Below are 18,065 nucleotides of genomic sequence, written 5' to 3' on the forward strand. Positions count from 1 at the left end.
GCTTGCTCTGAGATGCGGCCTCACTGAGAACCTCAGCCCTCGAGAGCGAGCTTGGGTAAGAAACAGGTTCGAAAACCTGTTCAAGTCCACAGCCTTTAAACAATGCCTGCTACGAACCTAAGCCAGTCCTGGGTGTGCAGAGCTTGCGAAGCAAGGGCTGGGAGAGGGAGCAACGTGCACCAGATCTCCTCTCTCCTCGGCGTTTTCCCCGAGCTGAGGCAGCCCGAGGACTGCGCTGCTGGCGGTGCCCTCGTGACGGTCTGTGCAGAGTCAGACCGAGCTGGGGCAAACGTTACTCCCATGACATGCCACAGCCAACTCATTTTAGGAGCAAAACGTCAGGCAATCAGCCACTGAAAGACCCAGCTCGTACCCCAGGAAAGGAGTAGTGACGATTGTGATGCGAGTTCGGTACCAGAGCACAGAGACGTGGGACGACGCTGAGTTACTCTGGCGCTTGCTGTCTGAGGTCCAGACAGTGCTCGGCGGGTGACCCTCTTCTCCTCAGAAGAGTAACCACAATTCCCTCGAGTGAAGAGCCTCCCCATTCACTCATGGACTTGGCTGGTCTTCCTCTCACCCCCGACCTTTGTCATCAGTTGACTAAGGGCTATTTGTTTTTCAACTTCTGTGTCAGGAAAAAAAACCAACCAAACAAACAAAAAAACAATTCATAGAGGATCGAACATGTTTCTAAATTCTGCAGCTCTGGGTAGGCAGCCTCATTTCAGCGGGGTAATGCTGGGTGCTGGGTGCTGTGTGCCATCTGGGGAAGCCCCCCGCTTCCCGCCCATAGCGGCTCCGGCTGCCCCCTCAGGGCCGGACCAGCCCGCGCCTTAGCCCCGCCCCGCTCGGCCGCCCGGGTGGCAGCTCCGCCGGGCGCGCAGCCGGGGCGCGTGTGGGTCGGTGCGTGTGTGTGTGCGCGCGCGCGTGCGCGTGTGTGTGTGTGTGTGTGTGTGTGTGTGTGTGTGTGTGAGAGAGAGAGAGAGAGAGAGAGAGAGAGAGAGAGAGAGATGAATTGGAGTCATCCGACTGGGTGTTTCCTTCCGAGTGGTTTTGATCAGCAATCCATTAGTGGATCATGGAAACTTTTTTTTTTTCTTTTCTGACTAAAAGGATGAAAACTGAGTAAGTACACAGAACTTTGAACTTGAAACGGAGTGAAACAAATGCAAGCAGAACCCTGACAGTCACCATGTCCATCCAAGCAGCTTATTCCCTTTTTATGATAAAAGCCGTGAATGCCTACAGGAAAGTGGGAATGTAAAGCTGAATGAAGGGCAGCTCACAAAAGGCTGAAAGCAGGACTGCTTTAAAACCCGGAGGAAAAATGAGGAACTGCTAAGGCAACCTGGCCTGCGCCCAGCTGTGCAACAGGCACTTTGGGTTTTAACCTACTGCGTTCTTCGAGGCTGTTTTCAGACTCCAGATTTACTTTGGTGTTGTTTTCTCTCTTCCTGTGAAGCTGAGGCAGAGTCGGGCTCCTTTGCTGTGAGTTGAAGGATGTTGTGAAAATAAGGCATTGCCGGAAGCAACGGTTTGGCAGCAACACTCAGGTTATTTGTTACGGCTATTATTATTTTGATGTCTTTTTTTTTTTAACCCTGGTCAGCTACTTTTTACTGTCATCCATGGAAGGGCTCTCATTAACCACCTCAGACTTCTGGGACCTGTGATTCTTTGGCATGACCCTTCGGAAAGTTCGTAAGCAGAGATGGAGCAAACTTGATTGGAGTTGTGGAAAAAGAGGACAGATTTGTGTTTTTTCATGCTGACAAAAAATAGCTGCTATGACTTTTCCCGCAAAGTGGACAGGGGCCAAGTGAAGCTGAACTGGTCATGGTCTGTCGCCCAGTGCTCCCTTGTCGTCGGCGGTTTTGCCCCCGACCCTTCTTGGTGGGCTTGGCTGTGGCAATCTGTCTCTTCTACCAGTCCCTCACCCTCCGGGGGACAAGGAAGCTCGCAGCCGCTGTCCCTGGCGCTGCCCCACGCACGTCCACTGAAACCCAGGCCAGCAGATGCAAGACAGAATTCTCGCAGGACAAACAGTGCTTCCTTCTCTCTGGTGATGCACAGGAAATCAGAAAGGTAAGACTCTCCCTGTCATAAGCTTAACGGAGACAGTTTCTGCCAAGGCAGCAATCTTGCCTCTCTGTCCTTTCTGCAAAACTAAAATTAACTTCCATGAGGTCTGAAAGGGATCCAGAGTATAAACAGCCTAGAGAGTGACCTGATGACAGGGAAACACATTACATAAGCTTCAACTTCTTATATTTACTTCCAGAAATTTCTGGGCAGTATTTTCGCTCTTAGAATTTCACTTCATTTCAGCAGAATGAAATAGACGATTTAGAGGAAGGGGGAATGATGCAAATTCTTTCTAAAGTGTTAGGATTCTAAGAGATTTGAAGATTTACAAGTCAGAAGCATAAATCAAAGTTTCAAAAGTTTGATAAACTCTGAGTGTCTCTTTCCTCAAGGTGGTCTGTAGGAGTATCCAGACCATTACAGACTAAAAGGTATTCCAAAATTCCATTTTATAATTAGCTAAATCAATTCTTAATTGGTGAACACATTTCTGAAGCAATATATGTATTTCTAAAGCATTTAAAAGAAAAGCATAAGTTTCTTCAGAACAATTGACATACTACATTTTATTGGTTATAGAGTTAGGGAAATAGAGATTATTTTATATTTATACTATTCTGGTAAACCACGAATCTTACTTGTCAAGTGTTGAAAAAAAATACAAAACAACTCACAGAATTTCTGTTTTAATATACCCGCTCTGTTCATGTCTATCAGTAAAACTACAGTCCAGTGTAAAAAAGAAAAAGAAAACTACACACAAAAAATCATGGTGGAAAAGCTACTGAATTTTATGCTACAGCGAGTAGTATCATAGCAAGATAATTTAGGAATTTATAAGTAGTACTCTATATCTACAATAGAGCTAGGTACATCTAATGATCCTGGTTATTGTTTGAAGCAGAATTTCCTCTTGAGTACCAGCACTACTGCTACCATTATTAACAACACCTCCAGCGCCACTTGTTTTAAAAAAGTCTTTTATTTATTTAATTTGAGGCCTAGACCCTGTGAGATAGGTACAGTGGGTATCATTGTCATCATTTTACAGATAAGGTGACTGACACTCAAAGTTGTTCAGACAGGCCACATGGTTAGCATTAGGACAAGATGCAGCCCCAGAGGAATAGTTATCAAGCCGCTTGGTTCCTGTTGCAGGACTGATGCTCTAAGTCAAAGTGAATTCAAAGCTCTCATAATAATTTGTGAAACCACAACTATAAGAACTTATTGAAATACAAAATAATTTTAGATTAAAATGAAGAAAATTTGGAAGCTTTTAAGCGAGTGACTTCATTCATTATCCATAATGTTAAGGAACATCTTGACCAAAAAATATCTTACAGCAAAGAATAGCAGATAATATAATTAGAAGCACTTTTAGATGAAACTTAAAGTGTGAATCAATTTTTACATGCTATAAAATAATTGAAAAATGTGTATTTTTTGTTCATTTATACTAACATTAACTTTTATTTCCATTTTTCTTATGAAGACATCAAATTTATGATAGATGTAAGCTATGACTTACTTTGAAAGTCACTTCTTAGTTTCTAATATTGATAAATAAAATTTATTCAAAAATAGTTGAGATAGTTTTACTCTTAGGTGACTACAATTTTTGCTAAGAATTTTGGATAAAAAGGTTTCATTCACTAACTTGCAGCCCTTTTTACTCCTTTCCTTGACTCTGTGATTCCTGCTTTTTTTGTAATTTAGGCATATGTTAACTGCTATTTGTGGACTGTCACAGAAAATTCCATTTCAACTTTAAATGGAAGTTAGTTCTCCTGCTAACTTGCAAGCCATCTGAAACTTATTGGCTGCTGGTATAAAACATTCACTCTAGAATTTTCTTCACCAAAGTGCCAAACACATGATGATTTGGGTTTCCAAATGATTCACAGTCTTTTATATTTTAATCATACACAAGATTTTAAATTCACAATTATAGTTCAGTATCCCAGTGGATATGAAAACTGAATTTCCAAACATTAGCTCTGCACCTCCATTTTTAATCTGTGTCAGCCTTTGGTTTAGAGCCAATTTTTATTTGAGATATGAAGAAATCTAGAAAGAATCATATACATTGTTAGTTAAACCAGATACAAATTCATTCTACTTGTAATATATGTTCTAAAAGAAATCAAATAATAATCTAGTTTTAAATGATTAGATAGTCATTTCAGATAGCTAAAATGAAGAAAGAAATGTCTTTGGGATCACTACATAGATCATTCTCCACAAAACTACGTATGAAGTTCATTTAAAAAATAACTGAGGAGATGCTATTATATATAGGTTTTCCTAAAGACCTAGAATTAGCTGTCAGGCATTTTATAGAAGTAGCATTGTTTCTACCTATAAATTTTGGATTTTGTTATTGCTTTTATTGAAAAAACAAAATATTTGTATTACTAGGGCTTTTTTTTAATTGAATCCTTTCATCTTTGAGTTAAGCGTTTTTTAGTTAAGACATGAATCCTGTGGCTCGTGGATTCTAGAATGTATCTGAATGTAGAAAATGTTTATAAACTCCAGAAATTTTATGCAGAATATTTTATGTATGCATATGTACAGATCGCTAGAGTAAAAAATCATTGATTTCTGTCAGCTATTCACAACTAAGAACATGCTAAAAACCACTAAAAATGCTTAACAACCAGTATGTTTACATGTTAAACTAACTGTCCCTTCAGGATGTGTAAATTGGATCGAGATTTATAAACCTAAAATGAAAAAAAATCTTAATTTAAGACTTCAACTGAGGATATTAAAACAAGTGTTTCAATGAATTTTGTAGTGTCTGCAGGGATAAACATTCAGAAACCAAAATATACCCACAGAATATTTCTTGGATCAGAGTTTTTGTTCATTGATGAATAAGCATTAAGTACTTCCAGTTTTTGTTGTTGTTGTTGTTGCAGTTGTTTCTGTGAGAAGGTCCTTTATACTTTGTCAGCCTTGTAACAGGGTTCTGTAGTAGCAAATATTTGAAGGTGGGTAACTTTGCCCTATACACCTTTACAATCGGGATCCGTTTCAATGTCTAAAGCTGTTTTCAATATGGATTGAGATCATGGTATAGTATATGCCAACTTTCCATAGTGAGGAAGTACTCTCCTTCTTTCTTGCCAAATTTTAATTCTTTTTTCCATTTGAACATTCCAAAGGGCCTTGCTAAGCAGATGTACTTTTGTCATTTCTTCTGGGTTTTCTCCCAACATTAGTTGTTTGAATATTGTCTGATAATATGCTGAGTCTTAAAATTATTTCTATTTAATATATAAACATAGTTGTGTTGTCTTTACTGAAGTAGGTCACTTAGTAGATTTGTCTATTCTCATGGAATCTAACAATTTAACATTTCATAACACTGGAAGCACATTAAATTATACACAGATCGAATGGAAGAAAATCTCTGTAGTATATGCTCTTTTAATGGAAACTTTTCCATTTGGGGATTACATTTATACTCACCATAGCCATGTGTTTCTGATTATCTCCTGTTGAAGGCCCCACAATGAGAGCTACTATTTTTTCTGACTATTGCTTGACTGTTCATTTTCCATGTCTTCTTGACTCTCCCTTCTCCTTCAGTAACTATTCTATACAACTTCTGCTCTTTCTGGGATCCCAACACAGCCCAGTGCAAATGAGTGACTGTTTTCATTAAAAATGCTCTAATTAATTTTGTTTGTGTTTCTAATAGTAATATATTTAACATTGGAAAATTTCTTAAAAATTGCTTGTTTAGCCCACGTTTTCTAGAAACAGAACCTGAGGCAAATACACACATGCTAACACTTTATTGGAAAATGCAATCCCAGAGACACAAAAGTAGGGAAGGAAAAGGAGAAAGAGGGAGAAAAAACACAAGTGTCTGCATTATTGGGAGTCATATCCAGAGGGGCTTTCTTTAACCTACTGCATCTTGGAACAGGTATAGGTGGAAAGGTGCAGAAAGAGCAAGCAATTTCTCCTCATCTCTTCTTCTGCCTTTTATTTGTTGGAGTCTATCTCATGCTACTTATACATTGTGTAACCTGGATTGTCAGGGCAGCCACTGGGGAAGCGAGGGCCTGGGTGGGTGTGGTCCTGCCAGTGCAAAGATAAGGGGGTCCCTCCTTTGCAATCAGTACTGTGAGCAGGAGCTCCCAGGTCTGTGGTGGCAGAGACGGTGAAAGCACTGTCCACAGTTTGATGACCACAAAATTGCCAGTAATACCCACTAGAGGGGTAGATGAGACAAAGTGATCTAGTAACAATTGATACAGTAGTTGTGATAACCTTGCTTTCTAAAAATCCTCCAAAAATGTCTAAATGTGCTCTTACTCTTGGGAAATGGCCTTGCTTTCTCTCAATAAAATTTTTAAAAAATTAGCTCACTGAGAATCCTCTTCTTTAACTGAAACAAAACAAAACAAGCCCTCACTTCATCTTTACCTTCCTCATCCCTTTCATTTATTCATTCTTTCATTTGGTCATTCATTTAGTAAACATTTATCGAGCAATTTGTATGTGCCAGGCTCTTTATGAGATACCGGTGATAACATAAATAAAAGACACGATGAGACAGGCAACACAGGGCTGGGAAACTGATCATTACAAGACTTACTTTTTGAGAGGTGAGAAGGAACTAGAGGAAGTAAAGAAACAAAAAAGTATTACAAGCAGAAAAACATGCAGATGCAAAGAAGAAAGTAAATGGCCTGATACATTTGAAGAATTTAAAATATTTGTTATGCAGTGTGTGTGTGTGTGTGTGTGTGTGTGTGTGTGTGTGGTGTTGAACGAAGCAGGAAGGCAAATACACACAAGTAGAAAGATAAAAAGGTAGAAAGGGAGAAAGTTCAACAGGGTCTGGATGTTGGAAATGTGAATGTGATAAGGAGTCTGGATTCTATTCTGAAAGCAACAGAATCCCTGAAGAATATTAAGCAAAGATTGACATGAATAGATTTATGTATTAGAGAGAACATTCCACAACATATACTGCAGGATGGATTGGTGTGGAATAGAATTGAAGGCAGGGAGACCAGTTGGGAAGCTGTTTGGAAATGCCTTTTTGCCAAGACTTACTTTCCTCTTGTGTTCTTGAACACCCCCATTTCAATGTTTTCCAGAACTGGCTGCACAGTTACCCTCTATTTCTTATAATATTGCCAGTTTAAAACCTTTCAATTAAACCAGTCCTTCTGCCAGCAAACATGTTTAGAACTGATAAAACAATAAGCTTTCTTTGTACTTGGCAATCTACCTAACGTAATGTGCTCCCTCTCGCTCTACTTCCCTTCAGAGAAACTGTAGCTGGCTCGCTTTGCATGCATCCCTAGCCATTCCTTATCCTTTGCATTTGGTCTTTTCTACTGAAACGTCTCTCTTAGTGACCACCTGATTACTAAATTTAATGATCAATTTTCAATCTACATCCTTCTTCTCTGAAGCATCTCTCTGACCTTTCTGAAAAAAGTGTGATCTCCTCTCAGGGTTTATTTTTTTCTTTCTGATGATAAAGGTAGACATTCCCAAGCTTAGCTCCTTTGACTTTTAGTTGTTGTATTTTATGCTTTTCTTGATGAATGTATCAACTTTGCCTATTGTTAATTTTCAGACTTGGACTGATCACTCATCATCTGTATCTCCCATTTCCTGTTATCTTTTGTAAAATGTTGCAAAAAACTATAAACATTCAAATAATTTTCCTTTAACAAATTTCATGCCCAAATCAATGACTCTTCTTAACCTCTGTATTTCCATGAATAGAACCTGACACCCCATCACCATTTACCTGGATGCATAGGTTTTTTTAGGGTTATCTTTATATGCCTTGCTTCTTCCCCACACCTTGCCCCTCACCAAATCCACCTCACCTGGCTGCTTACCAAATCTGAGCCCTGCCATTTACCCACATGGCCAGCTCCAAATTAGAAAGGCCACAGCCTATTTCAGGTTTTTTCCTTTCTTCTTTTTTTAAAAATTATTATCCTTTAAACAAATTTAATAGTGATAAAAAAACATATTATTAAATTTACCCTCCTAACCATTTTTAAGTATAGAATTCAGTTGTTTTAACCATATTTACATTGTCATGTAACAGCCACAGCACTTTTGCCTTCTTTGCAGCCCTTATTCAGAACCATGTCTCAACCAACTTGTATGTTGCTTCCCAGTCTGTACTCCTTGGCCTCTGCCCACACTTAGATTTCTTCTTTGTGGTTTGTGTACTACCTGTAGACATGGGGCTTCTTTTAATTTCTCATTTCTCTCTGGGACCATGATGCACATTTAGCCCTTTATTATACTGAGTAATTTCTATAAATATCACCTTGGCACAAGCCTTTATGGCTGGTGCAAAGTGAGATTTTCCCTAGTTCCTCAAATGAATCCAGGTAAGAGTTCATCAGATTCTAAAACCTTAGAGTCTGCCTCCACATTCTCAATGCTGTGTCCTCACTGCCACTAACCTAGGCTTGTCAGAGGTCTAACTAATTGCCCTTCCATCTGCCTGCACGTTCTATACTATATATGCACAACTCCGATAATACCGCCACTGCAATGCCTTCAGTAGTTATAATGTTGCAGCCATTAAATTGAGTAGAAACCACCCCAACCCTGGCATATTCCAACATATCTTTCCTGCTTTTTCTCCCACTCTGCCTCAATATATAATCCATAATCTAGCCAAACACCCTGTTCTCCAAACTGTAACATTTCTACCTCTGCCTGGAGTCTCCTCCAGGGAGTCTCCTCCTTCTCAACACTTCTAGAAATCTTCACAGACATTCTTAAAGTATTCTGGAAATACTTAAAGTATTCTGGAAATTCTTAAAGTATTCTGTGAAATTTTACCTCTTCCATCGTGGCAGCCCTCATCTTCGCAAGTAGGTATGTGTACAAACATCCCTAATAAAACTGACTTTTCATTACTATTATTTAGAAATGAAGGAACATCAGAATGTCAGAACTGGAAATAAATTAGAGATTAGGTTCAACATATTTCTTTTGTAAGTGAGGAAAATGAAGTTCACAGGAGGAAAGTGCTCTCTCAGAGTAACATATCTGGTTGATAGTGAGGGCAGGATTGGACTGAGAACCATGTGTTCTTTCTAACTATCTCCATATAGTATCTCTATTCATTGCTACGAGGGGTTGAATTGTGTCCCCGCAGAAAAGGTATGTTGAAGTCCTAAACCTTAGTGCTTCAGAATGTGACCTTATTTGGAAATAGGGTTATCATAGATATAATTAGTTAGGATGAGGTCACCTTGAAGTAGGGTGGGCCCCTAATCCAATAGGACTGGTGTTCTTATAAAATGACAGCATATGAAGACAGAGAGACAGACACAGAAAATGCCATGTTATGACAAAGGCAAAAATTGGAGTTTTGCAGCTGCACACCAAAGAACACCAAAGATTGCTAGTAAACTACTAGAAACTAGGAAGAGGTAAAGAAGGATTCCATTCCATTCCTGTAATTCCATTATAGGATTCCATTACAGGTTTCAGAGGGAGCATGACACTACTGACACCTTGATTTCATATGGCTAGCAAATTTCTGCTGTTTTAAACCACCCAGTTTGTAATACTTTGTTACAGCAGCTCTAGGAAACTAATAAACCTGGAGAGGCAAAACAGTTAAGCACATGAGCTCTGGACTCAGATGAATACCCTTTGTTAACTTGCTACCTTGAGCACGTTTTTGAACCTCTCTAGGATTTAGTTTCCTTACCTAAAAATGGGTATCATTAACACCAACCTCCCAAGACTGACATGAGGCTTAAAAAGATAAATCATGCAAAGCACTTAGAGTGTCTGGCAAATAGAAAGTACTCAACAAATATTAACTATCAGAATAATTAATTTCCTTGAGGATTTGCTCATCTCTCTAGTCCCTGTAGACCCTAACATTTGGCCTTCACAAAGTAGATGAGCAATAAATAATAGCTGCAATGAACATAAGTCCTTGGGTTAGGAATGTCTGAGGTGAAAGCCTTGTTGACTTTTTCTCCCTGTCACCCAGCCTCTAAACTGTTGCCCTTTCACAGTAATATGAGTCTTTAGAATCAAAATAAAATTTAAGGAGGCTGATATGTCACTCAAAGTCAGGCCTGATTATCTGTAGGCAAACCCTCAGTTCTGCTGAATCTTTTTTTTTTTTTTTTAAATCTGAGATGTTGAGATTAATGGTATGTTTATAGCTGGGGATGTGGAGAGGTGAGTTGAGTGGAGAATGGAGGAAAGAGGTTAAGATTTTGGACCCTGAATAAATATGTACCTATTCATTTGATTATTCTCTCTTTCTCTCTCTCTTAAATGTGAGCACCTTAAGATCAAAGACAAGATTTGATTTTGTCTACTGCTACATCCCCAGTGACAAAAACGGTATGTCACACATAGTGAGCACTGAATAAATATCTAGTCAATGAATGAATAAATAAACGAATGATGAATTTGAATTTGCCAACTCTGCAGAAGGGGCCAAGACATGAGAGAAACCTCTTCTCTTCCCTCCTTTTTTTCTCTTCACTAACCTCAAAGGTCCTCCACTTCTTCCTCTTGCACAAGTATTCCTTGAACTCCCTTCTGTACTATTTCTTGGACTTCTGTCTTATGATAAACATCATGTTATTTTGCTACATTAAATTTGCTTCGTCAGTTATCACCTATCTCTCCTGATATCTTCAGCTCCTTTGTCTCATTGGGATCCTCATTTTTTTTTTTTTTTTTTTTGAGACAGAGTCTCGCTTTGTTACCCAGGCTAGAGTGAGTGGCGTGGGATCAGCCTAGCTCACAGCAACCTCAAACTCCTGAGCTCAAACAACCCTGCTGCCTCAGCCTCCTGAGTAGCTGGGACTACAGGCATGGGCCACCATGCCTGGCTAATTTTTTCTATATATGTTAGTTGGCCAATTAATTTCTTTTTATTTATAGTAGAGACAGGGTCTTGCTCTTGCTCAGGCTGGTTTCGAACTCCTGACCTCGAGTAATCCACCCGCCTTGGCCTCCCAGAGTGCTAGGATCCTCATCCTATAAATATTCTCAAGTATCAAATCTTAGAGTATTTAAAAAAAGAATATCCTTTACCAACCAATGTGCCTTTCTAATTACATCTCCTCTTACTATTACCATCATCTAACCTCACTTTCTACTAAGGAGTTTCCATTTTTAACAGATTGATTCCAATAAAAATTGAGCTTTTCCTTTTACACATTTCTATATTGTAACTGTATTGGAAGATATAGATTTAAAAATCATGCTGATGGAATTTAAACACGGGAGTCTATGTATAGAAGGCTTTCTAGTGATGTTGTCAGCATACTAAGAGGTATACGACTTTTGTGGAATTAGTAGGGCTGCCTGATGAGCCTTTAATGCCTGTGAATTTCTATGAGATAGTTGATTAGAGTGCTGTGTAAAATTTTTATAATGAAATATGCATATGGGTGAAAAATTGCTCATACTGAGAGAATTTTAAACAAATTCAAACTTGCTTACATTAGATAAATTTTAATGAAGTCTTGATGAAGCTCATATTTAAATAAGTTATGATAAATTTCCTATGTATCAAGGAATTAATCATTTTATGTGTCATTCCCTCTTGTTTTTTCAAGATGGTGGTAGGAAATTGTGCTTCTTTCTCCCTCTAAACAATTATGTTTCTTGTATTAATGGAATGGGAAACTCATGTAAGATAAATTCTCTAAAATGGGAACCACTAGATATACTGACATTATAAAAAGTGCATCCTATTACCAACTTTGAGTCTGTGGCCTTTGGGATGAAAGGAATATTTTGGTTTCATTTTCCCCTTGGCTTCCTTTGGATTTTTTTTCAAGGGAGCCATTCTCACTAAGAGAATGAACTCATATTCTAAAATAGGATTTATGTTGTGTGACAGAAACTATACCAGTGTTGAAAATCAGCAAGGTAAATAGTACTTTGTCAATTTTTGGAGGCTTGTTAAAAGTGTAAAACTAAGCATTTTGACTTATCATGTACAGGGTTAAAAAAAAGAATATAACAATAAAAGATAATTGAGTCTGCTATGTATAAGGATCATAAAAAATTGTATTCAACTTTCCAATTAAATTCACTAATGGAGGCTAGAAGTGCTTATGATTCAAAATAATAGATGAACCAAAATAATTATTAAGAAGAGCACATGGATTTGGCAGTGCAGATTGGGCCTGATCATGTGCCTTGAAATATAACTACCTTTGGTACCATTAATCTTTAGCTGGGAGCTATTGGTAGAAATCTCCACCACTTTGCTTACTTTGCTTACAGTGTAGTCCAATCAGAGCAACTTGATAAGAGTTCCCTCTCTTATCAAGTTACAGAGCTCTGTAACTCTGTATATTACTGATGAGAACAGACCCAACTATCTCCAGCAAAACTTTTAATCTCAACCCTATTAAGTATATTGACTAAGAAGCCCAAGAGATTATGGGTATGTTGTGAAACATACTAGTCCAAATTCCATCTGTATCCTAGCTATAGGACCATAGACAAATTTTAGCTAAATTTTTAAACCTTTTATTGGAAAAGTGAAAGCCCTATTTGTAAGAACTGAATAAAATCATGTGTTTGAAAACATCAAGCATGGTGGTTGGTCAGAGTCAATGTTCCATAAATGCTTATGGCCTTGCTGCCCCTGAAAAGCTAGATTTAAGTTCTGACATCAAAACAAGCATTCTATATAAGTTGTATTACATTTGTTTCAAGAATGCATATATAATGCATATTTTTGATCCTCACCCTGTATGTTTTCTTGATTACATTTTGCTCAGGCAAATGTTTAAAGCTGCTTGTCCTATGGTAGCCAGCCTCAGTCACTTTCCCCTTTGACACCTCCACAAATAGTCAAATGCAAGCACATTCCACAGGATTTCCAGAGTTGTAATGATATAATCCTTCCTTCCTGCTCAGGAAAGTGACTTTACCTACCAAGAGTGGGAATGCAACACATCTTCCCTGATTTAAAAATGTAAATTATTCACAGATTTTGATTTTTTATTTCTTTTCATATCCAATTTCTTACAACATACTTCACAGATGATCTTGACAAATTGAAGCTGGTATCTGCTGCCCTAAGCATATTTTGAGTATGGCTGAGAAAGGGATCTGGGATAAAGTGGCCAATCCAGGATGTGAGAGTCAGGTAGAGGAAAAAGCTTGATGGTAGTGAATATCTACAAGAAGAAAATAGAATTTACTTAAACAGTAATATTGCTTCTAGGTCTAGATATTTCTTATTTGTTTTGACATAGGAAAAAACGGGTGATGTTGGGGGGTGGTGGTACAGACTTCTGGAGATCACCAGAGCAGCCTGTTAAAGGTACATGTGTCTGAAACAGATCCTGCTGTGACCCACTCACCTTTTCCAGGAGAAAGGGAAAATGCCTTGGACTGAGGTGGGGAGTCCCAATTTCAATGATGAAGAGTTGAGTGACCATGGCCAAGTGATTTCTTGAGTTTGATTTTCCTAGTCTGTTGCCTAGGGATGGAAACACCTGTCACAGAGGTGTTATGCAATCAAATTATGTGGCTGAGAGTGCTTTGAGAAACATTGAGGTTATAAAATACAGAGGAATGTATACAGTCATATACCAAAGAATAATATCATGAAAATATTCTCATTGTATTTGGTGCCTCTTGGGAAAAGATTGCATATACGTAACATAAATGTGATTACTGGAAACCCTCCTTTTTTTCATTAAAAAAATTATAGGTCAATGTGCTATACAAATGCCAAGTTATAAAGGTATGTTTCAAAATGCCACTAGAAGTCCAAAATTGTACTATCACAATTGAGTTTCCTCTTGACGTTTCACTGTTTCTTTAACAAGCAATAGGAAGTATAATAGCATTTCAATAGCTTCAGCCCTAAGCCTAGTTCTTCCCTAGTGGAAAATCTAGCATTAATTTAGCCAAAGTGCACAAATGCTTCAGGAAAAAATGGAACAGGAAATTGACTTTTCTGTGGCAATGAAGGAACTGCCTGACCTTAGCAAAGCATCAGCCAGAAAGTTGGCTTTCATATTGAGCAGTAAACCTTCCCTACTGGACACACCCAGAGGGCAGTAGTGATTTCAAATGTTTCTTCTCATTCCTCTCTCTGTTATTATCTTAAAGAACTATTTTTTATCCCCCAAATAAACAATGAAAACATTAATAACCTATCTGAAACTTCCTACTGCACACAAGCTAAACCTACTTATCTAAGTTTTTTATAGCTACATAAGCTATTTTAAAAGCAAGTAGATTTGGGATAGAGTTAGATTTTGTGTGGGGTGGGGGGCATAGAGGAAGGGGTAAGTTTACTAAGTTTCCTTTAAAAAAACAATCAGTGGTAAAAGTAATACCATGTCTGCTTTTTACTGTATTTGTAGAAATATATTTTGTCAGACATATAAACTTCAAGATGCTAGAATTGTCTCCTATTTTTCATATAAGATAATGACCTCTTAAAAGGAAGCATCTTTTCTGTGATATAAATGGGAATATGCCTCAATATCCAATGATGTGCGCATGATCCTAAGCACAATTCTTAGCAAAACCCTAAACAAAATAAGCATTTATAATAATGTAACAATACCCTGTGAAGTCTAGCACTGAAGCAAAACCTTCTAACAAATGACTGTAATTTGGGTAAGGGCAGAGATCAAGTTTACACAATTCCTGGCACATAACATGTTGAGTGAAGAGATGAATGGGATCTAGTGTAAGTTCATGCTGTGTATCCAATATAGACCTCCCTGTGTTGGTCAGAAGTCTTTGAATTCTTCTTTTGTACTTTCAATTGGACTCTTAAACTCTGGTATTCCCAAACAACGTCTCCACCCAAGTCTTCCTCCCTTTAAAAGATGTCCTCACCTCTGGCTTTCCTGAGAATACCAAAGCTATACATCATGTTAGAAGAGATAGTTTTTGTTTTAGGCCTGACCTATGAAACCTTCTGTTGGACCATTTAAGAATAAACTGGACCTCTAAGAAGGGAACTTGCTTTTCCAGCTAGCCAGAGAAGGAAGCCAAAAGCTATATTGCAACACAATCTGTCCCATAAAGGAAGGATTCAAGAGTTTAAGAACTTGAAAATTTGATATCAGTATTAGATGATGTCTTATTCCTTTCTCTACAAATAGTGTTTGTGTTTTGATATTACTAGATATTGCCATTTCTTTCCAATTTTTTTTTTATTTTGGAAGCAATAAGTTAGCCATCTAATATATAGACATTCTAGAATGAATACATGATTTGGAGAGCGGCTAAGACTGATTCTGAAAGGAATAAGTGAGGTTGTATTATGATGTGTAAGAGTGGTAATACAGCATCGGGCAACAAGAGCAGGAACAGGGTAGACTGGGTGGGACTTCCAGAGGGGAAGCATGGGAGAGAGATGTTAGTCCTTGGTCATGCTGGGAAAAGATTACCCAGAGTAGTCTCCAAGATTGTATATCAGTAATGGCCAGTAATCTCAGAGGATAAGATGAGGAGGTCATGGAGAGTAAACAGCCACAAAAATGCTCAGAGGAAGCAAGAAAAAGGAGGAGTGCTCAGGCATAAATATGTGCTGAAGGAAACCTGTTCTACTCTTTTATGTAGAGTGTGGTGCCTCTTCCTAGTTCACTGTAATCTCGAACTCCTAGGCTCAGCGATCCTCCTTCCTCAGCCTCCTGCATAGTTAGGACCACAGGCACCAGCCACCACATTGGCTGTTTTTTCTAGTTTTTAGAGATGGGGTCTTCCTATGTTTCCCAGGCTGGTCTCAAATTCCTGGTCTCAAGCAATCCTCCCACCTCAGCCTCCCAAAGCACAGGGATTACAGGCAGGGCACATGCCACCAGGCCTGCCCTCCATCCCCCATTCTTTGTAACACTTTGGTCAGCACATGAATGGGATAAGGCAAGTTTCTCTGGGTCTGCCAGGTATGTGCCTCTGTCCTGCAGCCTTTCATTCAGCAAGAACTGGAGCAGACCTTTGCTGTCTTGGAGGTTCAGGGCCTCCTGCATGGAGTATGTTGGCTGCCATCCTTGATCATCTGTGCAGTTCAAAGGAACTCTGGATTTCTGGAAAAAATCCAGATGAACTGATTGCTACGTGGATATGAATACTGAGGGGAGAAGACAGGAGCCAGAGATGCTATCTGTGTGGGACTAACACTGCTAAACGCTTGAAGTGGGCTTAAGAATTTGTCCTCCTCCTCTAGGGAGTATTAATGTGGTGGCTGAATAGGCATTGGATAGAGAATCTCTTAATCCCCATCTCAGTGCCTGAATTCTACCCCGATATCCGGCAGGTGTTTCATTAGGCTGGACAGACACTTTGCCCAGAAGAGAACACATTTGCTCTGTGGCAGAAAGGGATTCTAGGCTGGCTGCCACAAATTCCCTCATGAGGTCCCTCTGAGAACCCTGGGGTCTGTGTGTGTGCAGAGGGGAAATGCAGAGGGCACAGCAAGGCTGGGAGATCAGTTGAGGTCATAAGCTAAGCAGGAGGGCAGGTGGGAGGATGAGTGGGACACTTTGTCATTGGCAGAGTGGAAAGAAGAGAATGAGGATTGAAATGGAGAATGAAAGTGGGGAATTCAGGAATTTGTAGGTGAACTCTTGGAAGGCCCTGAAACTAGACAATGGTGACCATAATTTCTAAGCCATAAAAAGAGAATTTAATGTTTCATAAAGGGCTTTTTATATCCTGATGTGTGAATTTACTTTTAGAACATTAGAACCAAGTATAAAATGAAATCATATTTAGTTGTGCAATTAACAAATGGACCTATTATTTTTCTAACGCCCCAATCTAACTATATTTATTATACAATGATATTAGTGCTCATATGTGTTTTTTTTTTTTTTTTTTGAGACAGAGTCTCGCTTTGTTGCCCAGGCTAGAGTGAGTGCCGTGGCGTCAGCCTAGCTCATAGCAACCTCAAACTCCTGGGCTCAAGTGATCCTTCTGCCTCAGCCTCCCGGGTAGCTGGGACTACAGGCATGCGCCACCATGCCCGGCTAATTTTTTTATATATATATCAGTTGGCCAATTAATTTCTTTCTATTTATAGTAGAGATGGGGTCTCGCTCTTGCTCAGGCTGGTTTTGAACTCCTGACCTTGAGCAATCCTCCCGCCTCGGCCTCCCAAAAGCTAGGATTACAGGCGTGAGCCACAGCGCCCGGCCTCATATGTGTTTTTAATAATGACGTATTTGCTCTAACCCTGGATTTTTAGCAGAGGAGAATAGTAGAGGTAGTGATTCATTGATTACTTTTAAATTCTTTAATGTCCCTAATATATAAACACTACCTTTTCATATTTCATTTGTAATTTGACAGAACCCCTATGAAATCATACAATTAAACATTTTAAGGTTTTTATTTAAAATATTTTAACTTTTCAAGATGTTCTTTTATCTGAAAAATTTTTAAAGAGATATTTATTTAATAATGCCTTACATTTGTGAAGGAATATATATTTTTGAATGCTTTTGTCTAAACTGTTTGAGTCTCCTTTAATCTTTGCAGTAGCACCAACAGTGAGATAAAAGGTGTTGGTCGGTGCTCATTTTGCAAAGGAGGAAAGTGAAGTTTATCAAATGAACTTAAACAGTGTCAGGTAATAAGGAATGGGGATAGAAACTAGAGGGAGATTTGGGAATCAGGAAGCATTGGGGTGTGGCTGGAATGGCTTCTAGCTCAGATTCAGAATACTGGCATCTATGAAAATGTTTGGTAGACTGCATGATGCTTAGGTATTGATATTGTTGTTATAATGGCCCTAGTGCTCTTTCCTTACTGCTACATTGCCTTTGTATGGACTTACTATTTTAAGGCTGAATTGCTGAATTAGCTCGTTGTTTTGGCATCAGGGGACAGAGACTAGCTATTATTTTAACATTTTTTCAAAAGAACAAGGTCTCTCCTTGTCCTCTGCTTGTTATTTCATAATTGCGGATTGTCAATTCTATATTTAATTT

At 38.8% G+C, this 18,065-nt stretch overlaps 1 protein-coding gene across 2 annotated transcripts in view; it reads left to right on the forward strand.

The window, feature by feature from the left end:
• Positions 1-988: 988 nt before the first annotated feature.
• CPED1 (cadherin like and PC-esterase domain containing 1) overlaps positions 989-18,065 on the forward strand; it is a 267,036-nt gene continuing 249,959 nt past the window's right edge. For both annotated transcript variants that reach the window (XM_012757301.3, XM_012757302.3), the window contains exon 1: positions 989-2,088. In XM_012757301.3, the coding sequence (XP_012612755.2) occupies positions 1,840-2,088 (249 nt within the window). In that variant the 5' untranslated portion in view covers positions 989-1,839. The remainder of the gene's footprint in view (positions 2,089-18,065) is intronic.

This window comes from Microcebus murinus, chromosome 9 (assembly GCF_040939455.1).
Source record: "Microcebus murinus isolate Inina chromosome 9, M.murinus_Inina_mat1.0, whole genome shotgun sequence".
Lineage (NCBI taxonomy): Eukaryota > Metazoa > Chordata > Mammalia > Primates > Cheirogaleidae > Microcebus > Microcebus murinus.